Source organism: Ictalurus punctatus, chromosome 24 (genome assembly GCF_001660625.3).
Source record: "Ictalurus punctatus breed USDA103 chromosome 24, Coco_2.0, whole genome shotgun sequence".
NCBI classification, from domain to species: domain Eukaryota; kingdom Metazoa; phylum Chordata; class Actinopteri; order Siluriformes; family Ictaluridae; genus Ictalurus; species Ictalurus punctatus.
Window position 1 is genome coordinate 16832047 of NC_030439.2, and position 14781 is coordinate 16846827.

Consider the following 14781-nt stretch of genomic DNA (forward strand, 5'->3'; position numbering starts at 1 on the left):
TGAGATCAGACAGAAGAGCAACACTGTACAGCAAAACGTCACAGATCTGAGATTAGACATCCTTACTAATTATGTGGTTATTAAGTACCACATTTCCCATGACCACATTAGAGAGACTCAACACAATAACATAAACATGAAAGACTATAATACCACGACCTGAGATTAGACAGACTTAATCTAAATACTACATGCACTACACAGGTCTGAGATCAGACTCGGGCTACTTACTGCAAAAATCTAAGAGCAGAACAGTTTATGGGAAAACTCTGCATATCTCTTCTTTGTTCACATCCATGTATGGACAGTCCCAAAATAAATGTGCGCCAGCTTTACGTAACTGAGAGGACACGATTGGTGGCTGTAGTTAGCATCAGTTTGGGTTATTTGCATGGTTGTTGTTGTGGTTTGTTGTTGTAACAGGAAGTGCCTCAGGCAGAAGAGGGAGACAGGTCTTGTGTTATCAGATATGTTTATTATTTTCTTTAGGAAAGTGCAGGAAATTGTTGATGAGGGAGTTTTCATGTGTGCGTATGTGTGGGTGAGAAAGGGACCGAATCAGAGGCATTTATTTATAGCTAACGATACAGATCCCAGGGGAAAAAATACCATTTCTCCTCGGGGATGCTCAGTGCACAAAGAGAACCACATCATCAGACTACTTGGGTTGAAAAACTTTTTTTTTCATTCTGGAACCTCACTTAAACGAACAAAATTTTAGGAGAATAAACAATGTATCCACAGCCGTATGCCCGTTTATTCCGGAGCCTACTTGACGTAGAGGCAATAATTGTTTGTGAAAGCCAGGGATGGAAGCGAGTGTATGAAGCAGAATGTTGCCGAGTTGTTAAAATAAAAATCACATATTAAAAATTGAAATGAAAATTAGATCACCCTCACAGAGAATCAGTAAAGATGAAAAGGAAAGAAAAAAAAAAAACCCAAACGATTCTTTAGGAATATTTGTGGACATTCAGCAGAATAAGTACAAACATTGGATGAAATTAAACAGATTAATAAACAAGTTGCAGTGAAATATAACCATTAATCCACTGTGCATTCGAATGAAGAACCATGTCTTATAGTGACAGTTATATCACAGGGCAAAAGAGGGGTTAAAACAGGACTTTTATTTTGAAGAAGACACGATTAGATCACTGATTGTGCATGTTATTTGTTAAATGACTATGATTATTCGTTTTGGATCATATGGCACATCTGGGAGTCCCTTCGAATGAGCGCATTAATATAAACCTGTGATCTGCTTTGCAGCTGGAACTACGGCCATATCGGATTTGAGAATTCGGCAGTGCTGTGGTATAATTAATATTTAATGATGATAACAGCTTATCCTCCTTCATTGGAAACAAATATACTGTATCAGAAATGTATATTTTTGCGTAGCTATTTCCACCGTCACAAAGTAATGATGGTGGTGTCTGTTGCGCTGTTGGCGTTTGTTATACGTGTAAGTGTATGTGAGGGGAAAAAAAGTGTGTGTTTGTGTGTTTGCATTGTGCTGGTGTAAATATCTGCGTTGGAGGTTATTAGCTTGTGCAATTTTGGGACCCTGTGTCTTATTAGACTGAATGATGGCAAACAGAGTGTGTGTGTTTGTGTGTGTGTGTGTGTGTGTGTGTGTGTGTGTAGCCTGGCTGTGCTACATCTGATTAGAGCTCCTCTGTGGTTCCCTTCCACCCACAGCCTGGATGATTATTACCATGTAGGTAATTACAGCCTAGGTAATAGCATCTCTCTCTCTTTCTCTCTCTCTCTCCCCCCCCCCTCTCTCTCTCTCTCAGTTTTACGCATATGTGGTCAGATACATTCGTAAATGTCCACCAGAAACCAGTTTTAAAGAAAGCTCCCTCTCTCTATCCCCATTCCTGTGTCCTCATATTAATATTCAGTATTTCAGTAGCACTAGGAGTCTTTGTCTAAGCCACTAGTCTTCCACTGCATTATCTTCCACTGAAAAATCCTATGCAGGGAACTTGGACAGGAGAACCCCCACGGCAGCCATTTGTAGGGTCTATTCATCCTGCACTGATGAAAAACATTTACTTTTACCCAGTTATTGTAGAAGGGACCAGTTGGGTAATGGACACTTTGCCCTTGATGTGTTTGCTCTTGTAGGCCTATTGTTAATATTTTGATTGGAAAAATGGCTACAGGTAAATTGACCGATAAATTGAGAGTGAACGGTTGGTGCCGTGTTGCTTTCAGCTACTTGGGTAGCATTATTACTGCAGCAGGTATTGGGAATTGTGATAAGCCTTTAACTATATTGATACAGATATTTAATTGATAGATCAATGAATGAGTCTGACTAAAAGGACCAAAACAAGCAAAAGTAGGGCTTAGTTCTCCGATATAGCTTCCGTGTTTATATCACTTCCTTCCATTGCACTTGTATTTGCTCGTGTGGGTAAGTTTTCCTCTTCTACTGTTCATTATGGACTTGTGAGACTTATTAACGTTTATATAAGTGTATATGCAGCGCGTTTCCCACCACTGTTTTGGTTTTGGTCACGCCCCCTTACATGACATTGGTTGTTTATACTAATGTGTTCACCTCTTCTGTGTCTCACCATGATTCATTTGAATATTTTTATCTGTTGGATTTGTTCTGTCCAAGCCTCCATCTTTTCTGTTTCTTCCCCTGGCCTGTTTTTCCTTTCTTTCTGATTTCTGATTGATGCATTAAACACAGTTAAGCCTGCCTGCCTGTGTTTTGACCAATGCTATTAACACTGAGTGCGATTTCTGGCTTGGTCAAAATGGTAAATGGTCTGCACTTATATAGCGCTTTTTAAACCTTAGCGGGTCTATAAAGCGCCTTACACCGTGTCTTATTCACCCATTCACCTATTCACACACACACACACACACACACACACACACCACTGGTATCAGAGCTGCCATGCAAAGTGCTTGCTTGCCATCGGGAGCAACTTAAATAAACTAAAACATCTGTTCAGTTAACGCTATTACACATCACACCTCCCCACCACCATGCAAAGGTCGTACTCAATTCAGAATTTCTTGTTCGTTACCATTAAGTGTTAAACTCTTGCAGTATGCAGCTCACAGACCATCACATGTAATAAGAGGCATTTCCTTGCATTATTGAGGTGTTTTAAAAAAAAAAAAAAGTTTAATGACTTGTTTTTTTTTAAAATACATTTTCCCAGCGCCTCTATTGTTATTTTGCTGCTAGCCAGACTTTGTCCCCTCAGTTGTTTTACGGGCACCATGGGATAGTTACCTCACAGGAAGTGCTCTGCTCTGCACCAATCAAAACACAGGTCAGTGTCAATAAACAAAATGAGGCGTCTGGCTCTGATGATAGTTCATCAGCCCCCTCCTCCTGTTTCTCAAACTCACTACTACTGTCCCATGGGTGTGTCTGGGTTTGGGTGTGTTATCGCTTCTTGTGTTCCTCTGCTGTGGAAAAAGTTAAATAGATTACAATAAGTTTTCAGCCTAATCTTTATACAGTGTCTTGCATTAAGTATTTCCACCCCACCCCTCGCCCCCAGCAAACACATTTCCACATTTTTAGTGTTACAACCAGGAATCGAAATGGTCTTCAACCTCTTGAACTTGAACTTTTGCCTCTTTACTTGAACCGTACTTGTGATGTAAGACTATGAGCAGTTGATGAATCAGAATTTCTACTATTATAGAAGACATTCGCGCGACGCAGTACTACATGGGATTATGCAGTGACCATGAAAAGATTGAAATCAAACTTATTTTCTGTTTTGAATTCTTAACAATGTTCCTACCGTGAAGTTACAGTTTTGGTCCATGGTGGTTTTAACTTTTAAAACACCAGAGTATTCCTTTGACATGGTTAGAAAGTTCAAACAGTTTTGTGTTTGGATCTTAGTTTTCTTTTTCACAGACAGTGCTTTACAACAAACCCCCCCCCCCCCCCCCCGCCCCTTTGAATTGGGGACATATGTGATTACACTGTTTGTTATTGATCTACACAAAATAGCCAAATATCTCAATGTAGTTTGCAATACAATGCAATAGTTGTGTACATAATTTTGTATATTGATCTCTCCGACACCCCCCCCCCCCTTCAAAATTATAGGCTATTTTGTGTAGATTTATGACATCTATAATTCTAATTGGGTTCCCTGTTTCAAGGAGGATGAATACTTAAGCAAGCCACTGTAGGTAAATACACTGCTGGTAGCTTCCACTTTATTCTATTTTTTCCTCTCCTGCTATCTTTCTAACACACTAGTAACATAAACACACCTCAGATCAGATCTGTATCTGTGCGTATTATATAAAGCTTGTGGCTGATTAAACCGCTTACTTTCAGGAAAGTAAATACTCCACGGTTTCTCTTTCCCACTGCAGTTTAATTTCGTTGTTCTGTCGGCACTTTCCTGCTTCTGTTTTGGGCGGAGTTACAAACGCGCGCCTTTTCTCTTTGCCAAACACACACACACACACACACACACACACACTTACTCACTGAAAGTAACAGACACAAGTGCACTCAGTCATACTTCAGACTAACGCGGGCGGAGAAGTAGCAAGGGATGAAAGAGAGACGAGAGCAGCACATACACATACACACTACTGTTCTGACAGCACTGAGACTTCCAGCTTCTACAACACACACTCATCAGGAGTTTATTACAGATTGAGGCATTGGGTCTGCTCGTCTGTTTGAGAGTGTGTCTTGTGGATTATTTAGTTCTGTCTGCCAGTGTGTGTGGGAGAGATGGGCAGCATGACGTGGGACTGCGGGCTGAAGTATCTCTTTTCTCTGCCTCCGGCTCTGCATCAGGATGGTGTGTGTGCGCTGAGGTCCCCCGACGAGTTTTCACGCCTGGAGATGGTGCAGAGGCTGGCCAAGGATGGCTGCCGCTTCCTCCAGAACCAGAACTACAGACTACCTGAACGCTCCGCACAGGTCAGTCCATCTCTCTCTCTCTCTCTCTCTTTCTCTCTCTCACTCTACCTACTTTACTTTCTCTCATGCTCTCTCGACCATGGTAGTTTCTGTGGTTGCTGCAAGAGTGTAGACATGTGGTGTGTTCATCCAGGCAGTTACTAATCAACTTAATCACTGCTCTGATGATCCAACTTCATCATCCATCTTCATTAACTACTAGAGATGCGATATGAAACTTGACGCCAATACCAAACTACATTGTGACATATGCTTTAAAAAAAAAAAAAAAAAAAAATGCATTATGGGTATTCTCAGTACTTTTTCATGCATTCATTTACTTGGATTTTCACCCATTGTAGTCATTTGTAATTCCATTTGTCTGTCTGTATGATGGGGGCAGACTGGCTTAGTGGTTAGCACGTTTGCCTCGCACCTCTGGGATTGGGGGTTTGATTCCCACCTTCGTCCTCTCTTGCAGAGCTTGCATGTTCTCCCTGTGCTTTGGAGGTTTCCTCCCCCTGTCCAAAGACATGCACTGTAGGCTGATTGGCATGTCCAAATTGTCTGGAGAGTGTGTGTTTTTGTGTCCTTCGATGGGTTGGCACCCTGTCCAGGATGTCCCCCTGCCTTGTGCCCCAAGTCCCCTGGGGTAGGCTCCAGGCTCCACATAACCCTGTGTAGGATAAGCAGTACATCAAATGGATGGCTGTATGATTTTGTTTATCATATCATATTCTGTTAGTCATAAAATTTCAACCTAGTAGTTCTATTTGTTTGTTTGTTTGTTTATATTACTTACTTACTTGCTTAATTAGTTAGTTAACTAGTTATTCCTCTATGTTTTTTATTTTAGCCCAGTTCTAGTCATCTCAATTTTCCACCCACTAGTACTATATTTATTTATTCATTGATTGTTTCAGTGATTGATTGATTGATTGATTGATTGTTTTAGAGGAGACAGAGAAAGGATCCAAAACAGTTACCAATATACAGGTGCCAACAGAACATCACATGCACCAGCTCACACGAAGGTAGAAACATTGCACATCATATCAGGATGAGGTATTAACAAAAAACAAACAAAAAAGACTAAAGACTAAAGAATGGTGAGATGTAGGAGAAAGGGTGAATATATATATATGTATATGTGGTAAATTGCTGTGGTATGAGAGAAATAACACGCTTCAGGATGTGTCGTTTTAGGAAAATGATCAACTATGGAGTGTTCGCATCATTGTAAATTAGTTTCCCATAACAGCACATCCCCAATATTTTTATTCCTTACATATAACACACCCTTATTAACTACATAATAGTAGTTGTTTGGTGTTATTGTTATGGTATGGTTTGTGTTGTAATGCTCAGGTCAGCAGTAAGTGCAGCTTTATTCAGGAACATGATTTCAGTGAAGCTGGCATAGTTTAGTCTATAGGGACCAGTGGATTTGTGTTTGAACCTGTTCTACAAGAGTGTGTATATGTGTGTGTGTGTGTTCTGCAGCCTGCAGCAAGGTGACACACAGCTGAGTGAGTGATCGAGGGAGTCAAAGACAGAGAATGCAAGCGTCTGTCTCTGTTGCCACTGTCAGAGAGACTGAGGTCTTTAGAATTAAAAATCCATCTACGATCAGTGAATTTCAAGCTCGAGAATATTCAGTACTGATGATGAAGCAGTCCATTTGGTGTTACTTGTTCTTGTGGCTGAAAATTGGGCATCCTGTGTTGGCCGAATGCACTGATGATCTTTGTTCAGTTATGGAATTGTCCAAGCTCATTAGGTACTTCAGTAAGAAAAGTAAAGACTGGTCAGAGTAGAAATGGCAGGTTGAGCTGCGCGAGAGAAGTACTTTACACGGTGTCATTATGGTGGAAGGGATTAGCTACATTGCATCATGTAGAAAGTGCTGAATTACAGTATGGGAAATAACTTGGTGGCGGTTTTTGTGCTTTGGATGCAGATTTAAAGCTCTGAAGAAACCTCCACAGCTCACCGTTTTCAATATATAGCGTATATGTGCTCGAAATTTTATTCGGGCCCTATACGCGAATTAAAGTTTTCTGATTCGATCCCCTGATGTGTTTTTTTTTGCCATGAATGTGACGCATGATGACATTTTTTTTCTCTCCAAATAATAAGCACCAAACAGATTTAACACAGAAAAGGAAACGGTGTTAAAGGAAAAAAATTATTTTATCGTTCAGTTTTTTTTTTCTTTTCTTGCTGAGCAAAAGCTGTGTCTATTGGGCGGACCCTTCTGTCGTTGCAGTAGAAACGTGAGTCTCTGTTTTCCCGTTTAGGCTTTGAAAAAGTAAGAAATGCAATACTGTTGTGAGAGTCAAGTGTATCTGTAGCTAGTCTAAACTACAACTCAGTCATCTGTCAGTTACTACAATTGACTAACTTTTAACTGCGCTCAGTGCGGAGTTCATATTTGTCTGCATGGGAGCATCATCAGAAGACCATGCATGTGCACAGCTTAGATCATGATGTTATTTGCCACAATATTCACATCATATCATCATACTGCACCACAAGTTGTCCTAATCCCTTTAAGTGTCAGATTATTATTCAGACATTCATCTTAAAACATATTATTCAGTACCCAGTGTGATATATTCAGTCATAGGAAAAAATATGTAGTGACGAGAGTGAGGAATGTAAGTGTGGATGACTTCTGGGCGTTTCAGAGGTTAAAGCATGTTAAAGCATCCTTATTTAATTGCTATTCCTTGTCATTGTGGACTGTAGCAATAATAGTGTTTAAAGTATAATAAAACATAAGAAGCTCCAGGTGGTTTATTGAACTTCCCCTCAGTAAATGTCTGGTGTATCCAGTACTTTTATTTATTGTATTCAGTGCATTCTGTTCAGTGTGTTCAGTATTTAGTGTTTTCAGTATGCACTGTATTCAGTAGTCACTGTTCAGTATTCTGTATTCAATGTATTTAGCATTCAGTGTATTCAGTTAATTCAGTAGTAAGTATACAGTGTATTCAGTATTGTGTAGTCAGTAGTATGTGTATACAGTGTATTCAGTAGTCAGTAGTCACAGTATTCAGTATTCTGTATTCAGTATTTCGTATTCAGTATTTCGTATTCAGTGTATTAGATATTCAGTAGTGCAAATTCTGTGTATTTAATCTTCCATAATGCAGTCAGTGTTCGGTATTCAATGTATTGAGTATTCAGTATTTAGTATTAAGTAATCGGTGTATTCAGTATTCAATATATTCAGTATCCAGTGTATTCAGTATTCAATGTATTCACGATCCACAGTATTTAGTATTCAGTAGTCAGTGTATTCAGCATATTCAGTATCCACTATTCAGTGTATTCAGTACTCAAACTCATGCATTCATAAAATAACAGGTTTTTTTTCTTTTTTCAGTGCAAAGTCCCAGTATTGTTTGAATATGAAAAGTGAAAGTTCTCATTGGTTCCCAAACGTTGTTTCTTTTCCACCACATCAGCTTTGACTTCGTAAAAACAGCCTTTATTGTTATATGTGGTGGCCTGGAAAACCCTTCACACGGGGACATTTTCTGCTACATTCAGTATCCAGTAAGCACACGTGACACATGGATGTTGTACCACGCAGAGACTGAGACTGAGCCACTGCTTTGGCTTCTTACAATAGCCACGGCTCGGTCTCTCCCTTCCTGCCATTGACTCCTGCCGTCATCAGCGGTGACAGAAGCGTCATTGACAGGGTGAGAGAGCAGACCTGATTACTGTTTGCCTCACGCACAAGCTTTTTCTCCTCCCACAGCTAAATGCTTGCTTCTGCGCTAATCTGCTGCTGTCACGTTGCCCATGCATCGTATAGAGCTTTTTTCCCCTTTCTTAGGCTTTGGCCTTGAAGGCTGTATGAAAGAAGATAAAGTGACAAACGTCACACAGGCACCAGTCTCTTTCAGATCGCTGAGACAATTTCTGCTGCAGTCTGCCTGTTATTTCCTGCCTCCTGCCTTCTGCATATAGGCGACATCATTAAGGCACAATGTCTAAAAAATATAAAGGTTAGATGTACTGTGGCATGGTGAATTCAGCTATAAGCAGCTTTAATTACGCAACAAAAATAGCTGTCAATTAAGGCATCTCGGATGGAACAGGGTGCTCGACTCGTTACTTCAAGAGACTTCCAACCGAATTTCATTAAAAAAAATATATTAGTGACTTTTAGCATTGATGGCTGTGGAGATGGCTGTGGAGACCGGGAATAAATTTACCCTTAACACAATGGATTCATGGACATCAAGGTTACTAGGCAACAGTTCGATGGGAGGCCAAGCTGTCTCTAAAAATGTCAATTAAAATAGCAAGAGAAGAATCACATTATGATTTAGAAGATATGGTGATCTTGTAAAAGATATATATATATATATATTTTTTTTTTTAAATGGAGAAATCAACCACAGAAATGTCTTTCAAAAATATGTGCTGAATTTATTATAAGGACAGCACCATTATCTCGTATAAATAATCATTATTTCAGCAGACAATAACAAATTTCACGATTGTGTCAGAAATAGTTTCTTTTTTGAAAAAAAAAAAAAATTCTCACCTACCTCTCTCAGAGGAAAGCAACGTCTGCCCTCTTCCACATACAGTACATGAGTTCACAGACACCCACGTTTAAGTAGTGTTGCTGAGATTGACAGGGAAGAAGGAGTATGTCATCCCTTCCTAATAGAAAGCATGGCCAATTTTGCTCTCTTGGCTCCTGGCTACGTATGGCTGCGATGTCATTGGGAGGCGAACTTGAGATCCCCTGACGACAGGGCGACTTTCAGTTTTCAGTGTATTCAGTATTTAGTGCATTCAGTAGTCACTATATAGTATTCCATATTTAATGTATTCAGTATATTCAGTGAATTTAGTATTCACTGTATTCAGAAGTCAGTATTCACTGTATTCAGTATTCAGTATTAAGTATTTCATGTTGAATGTAGTAAATATTCAGTGTATTCAGTAGTGCATATTCGGTGTATTCAGTATTAAGTGTTTAGTATTCAATGTAGTCAGTAGTCTGAATTCCATGTATTGAGTATTCAGTATTTAGTATTACGTCGTCAGTGTATTCTGTATTTCCTAACTACCGAAAATGAATGCTTTTCTCTTGAGCCACTCAGGAGTAAAAAGCTAATGGCGACAAGAGAACGAAAACATTATGATACGATTTGGCCTGACATGCTTAATATTTGAATAGTTGGATTATACTCAAAATGAATGTCATCTGCAATCACGACAATATTTTTACAGTGAGTTTTTTGCCTGCAAATCTTTGCACACCCCCCAATCCAGATTCCCATCACAGTCGTTTAGTTTGTACAGGATTATCAGAGATTCTGGGATCTGAGCTTACCAAGCCATTAATACATGACTTACTTAGTGCAGCTTTAACCCAATTAGCTCACATAATTAATGAGATTTAGTCTTCGCTCCCTTCCTGGTCACGAAACCTCTGCGGCTCGTGTAATTTGATTACTTCCCTTTTTATGCGGAGGGGATTTCCTGTGTTCTGCACAATATGAAACACTGCGCAGTCTGTAGAAAAGGTATTATTTGACATGTAACAGCAGAACTGTTTTTGATGTGATGGTGATGTTTTCCTGACCAGGCCTTGTTTATTGTTTAGTCGAATTTTCCAGAGTTTCGGTTTGCAATGCGGCTTTTTGGGATGTATGGGGAGAGGGCTGCAGCTGCATACACACCCTGACATGAATACGGATGCCCTCTAGCACTAACACACAGTTTCCCAGAGTTACTTGGTGTTCGGGAACACAGGAAAGGAAACACAAAGTGCTTCCTGCAGGCTTTCCATGAATCCCTCCTTTCCCTTCCTCTTTGGGCTATGTCTTACGTCAAGTTTATTACACTTACACACACACACACACGGTGTGGGGTCAACCTTCAAAGGCTTTAGTTTATTTGTGATAGATGTATATTCCTTTGATCACATGTATTGCATATTAAAAATGAAACATTTTGTGGAAAACCCAATTTTTGGCTTCTTTTTGAAGCTGAGAGAGAGCCAGCGTAAAACTAAATGGAAGAGATATGAGTGTAGACTTCGGGATGTTGCTCTTGGGCTACAGATCCGTAGATGAAGAGGTCTGGACATCTGAAGAGCCGTTTTGGAAGAGAAATGGAAAGCAGGACTGAGGGGGATATGGAGTCAGAAAGCTCAGTGAAGTAATGTCCTGACGAGTGATGGATATCAGCAGTCAACGAGAACAGGAAAGTGGGGAAGGAAGGGGAGGTGAGAGAGAGGTTGGATGCCGTCTCTGCTCCGTCATTAGTTTCATTATAAGGTTTTCTCAGAGGACTAATAACACTGAGGTACAGCATGTGTTATCAGAGGAGGGGGCATGTCACGCCGTGGCCATATCGGCAACGCCTTGCCTTAGGCTGCTATATGCAGTTATACAAGACCAAACTGAGCCATTGTAGAAATGGAAATTTATGTTTCCTGTAACTTTTGTACACTTGGATGGTCAGTAGATTCAGGCAGCAATCTGATTGGCTCTCTGAATAGCCATAGACCAGTTTATGACAGGAAAACAATCTTTTGAATAGAATTTTTGGGAACAATACACAGTACTTCATAGAATAATAATAATAATAATAATAATAATAATAAAAGGTTCCGAGATCATGAGTTTGAATGCCAGTGATGCCACTTGTGGCCAGAAAAACTGGGTGGAAGGGATGCCATATGCTCTGCCCCCTGTCAGTCACAGCAACACTAGCCAGTCACGGGCATCTGGGAGCTCATGTGGAAGAGGGCAGATAGCACGTTCTTATAAATGTGTTATGCAGCCCTGTAACATAGCATGAGCAGCTGATCGAAAGAAAAAAAAAGGCTAATATGGCTTTCAGAGCCCAGAATATACACAGTATTTTACGTAAGGAATAAAACATGAATGAGTGTGCTGTTGTAGGAAAATAACCAATGACAAAGTGAATTATTTTGCTATAAAAAAAAATGTAGCGAAATGTTTTATTACTTACAGCCATTTGCCAACAATTATATATATATATATATATATATATATATATATATATATATATAGTAAAATTAAAGAATGACATACTTTTTATCCATTTCTAATTAAATAAGTTAGTTGACGTTATCACTTCATAACAGTCATAACTTTTTAAAAAAAATCATATCAGCCTCACTTTTTCATTATGTCATCACTTTTGTCATCATATCAGCCTTAATTTTGTCTCTCTCCGGAAGATAATAAGACAAAAAGTGCAGCACTGACACTGGAGACTCCTTCCATATATGTTAAATGCCAGCACTTTTTGTAAAAAAAAATAAATAAATAAATCTGTTTATTATTAGGTTCAGACTATACGGCGCATCCATCATACACGTCCCCATGTATGTTGTTACTGTAGAATTATTAGAAGGAGTGCATTAATATAAACCTGTTAAATCTGACCAATCAGATTAGAGAACTGTACAGCGCCGTGGTATAACATGAATTATTAACATTCCTTCTCCATTTCCTGAAATCCTCTCAGAATTCTAGTGCACGTCGTTTTGATCCTCACATAGTTAGTGTAAGTCTTTGTCTTCTCTCCTGAGCTCTCTGACGCCAGAACTGCGCATTACACCTTTCACCACATTAGTGCTCTTTCTCTCATAATAAACGAGTGGTGTTTTTTGTGTTGCATGTCTGTACGTGGCCAGGTCTGCACTGGCGCTGGATTAGATCGAGCGGATTTGTTAAGTTGACGTATTATCATGGAAGTAGAGGTGTGCATGTGAGCCTGCATCTGTGTAAGCAGTACACTCGCTTCCTGGAGTAGTACGCTGTTGACTTTGGAGGCACACTAGAGAAATGTGCTCTCCGCAGATAAATGCTTTTGCTATCATGTGCATCGCTGGAAAAAAAATTTTCCCACCACGTTCTGGAGCTTTGTTTGTTCATTTAAATGTTTTCCTTGAGTTACATAATTGCAGTCTGAACACACACACACACACAGAGGACTACACACATGGTGACGGACGGACTGAGATAGTGCCGTCTTGTAGGAATGCTGGGAAATGTGCCGTGTTTTGGAAAGTGATATGAGGAATAATGGACTACTGAACTCCAGTAACACGAGTCTTAAATGGATCACCAGCTGATGTCCTTTGAGCTTTGCTGAGGCTAGAGGTCATCTTGAGGCTGAGGGTGGGCCGCTGTACGCTGTCAGAGTGAAAGAGTCCGGCTGTTCTAGAAGTTTCCGTCCTGCAGGTGTTTAAGCTTCCTGTTGTGTCCCGGTCCGAGCTCCTGTTTGAACACACACTCCCACAAACCTGTGGTGCCTAGCAGCAAGGTCACACTGCAGAGAGAGGGACATGAACACAAACCAAGCATCTGTGTGTGTGTGTGTGTGTGTGTGTGTGTGTGTGTGTGTGTGTGTGTGTGTGTGAGCTGTTACTATCTGCTTGGACACATGATGCACATGAATTTAAGTGATTTTAAACATAACTATATAAACACAGCATGCCTTCTATGAAATGTCTCAGGATTTATTTCCATAGCAAACATTTACCCAGGCATCACACAGCCGTTGAGTTCTCAATCCTGATTGGTCAGAGGGTGTTGATTCGTTTTCAATAACCGCAGCTCTGACTATAGTTCCAGCTGTAAGGCAAATCACAGGTTTACTGCATATTAATTTCCATTTCTGTAGTAAGACTATAGACAGGGACACAGGGACTTGTATGTTGGATCATCTACATGTAGTAATAAAAAACAAGTAAAAAACATATTGTTATTTAACAAGTAAAACCGTATAGCTGTCGATACGGTGACGCGTTTAACGTTTTATGGGAGGAGTTCTAGTGTCAGTGCTTCATAACAGTTTTACATCACGGCAAAGGAAAAACGAGAGCCTGGTGATGAACTGTTTATAGCTGTAATAACGAAAGAGAGGAACTTGTAGCGTGGATGTTTGAAAAAAATCATTTGAGTGTCACGTGTTCTATTTGGCATTACCACCACATATTGTATTCTCTGAGTTCTGTGAATTTGAGAAGTGGCCAATATTACTCATGTTTTATGAGTATGAATAAAGCAAATAGTGAATTATGATACACACACACACACACACACACACACACACACACACACACACACACATATGCACAGGGAGTCAGGTTGGCACTTTGGTGTCCGGAGAGCAGAGAGCAGATGGCAGCTGCAGCGTCGTACAGAATGAGAGCAGGTTATTACCTGTCTGACTCCGCCCACTTCTTCTGATGACATCACCCACCTGCTCACCTGCCAGGTGCTCACAACTGAATGAATCATCAATGAGATGGCACACGTGGCTGGCCAGGTGTTCCATGGAACGAACACGCACACACACACACACACACACACACACACACACACACACACGAGCATACAGGATGTATATTTTTCATGTCATGACTTGGCATTCTAAACTCCTCATTAATGATGTTCTACTCAAATAGACAGAAATGTGTTCAGATCTAAACCTGGCAGTGTGTGTGTGTGTGTGTGTGTGTGTGTGTGTGTGTGTGTGTGTGTGTGCGCGCTTCTTTGTCTTTTATGTTAGCTCCTCAAGATGTTGTTTCAAGCCAGGTGTGTGTGTGTGTGTGTGTGTGTGTGTGTGTGTGTGTGTGTGTGTGTGTGTGTGTGTGTGTGTGTGGGTGGAGAGTGTCAGTAATCTCTTCTGCATCTTTCATCTTTGTGATCAAAAGCTGATTTCTGAGACTGGTTGGAGAATCTCTCTTTCTCTCTCTCTCTCAGACACACACAGACTGAAACAAAAATGTTCCCCACTCCATACTCTCTGCATCTACTGGTTTCAGAAAGTGTTATAAA

General features: G+C 40.2%; 1 protein-coding gene across 3 annotated transcripts in view; it reads left to right on the plus strand.

Annotated features, from left to right (window-relative positions):
• rapgef5a (Rap guanine nucleotide exchange factor (GEF) 5a) overlaps nt 1–14781 on the plus strand; it is an 81884-nt gene that overhangs the window by 40796 nt on the left and 26307 nt on the right. For 2 of the 3 annotated variants that reach the window (XM_017454742.3, XM_053675286.1), the window contains exon 9: nt 4817–4942. In XM_017454742.3, coding sequence (XP_017310231.1) covers nt 4817–4942 — 126 coding nt within the window. Of the gene's footprint in view, nt 1–4461; nt 4943–14781 lie in introns of those variants that run through there. The other variant, XM_053675287.1, reaches the window with a different exon arrangement.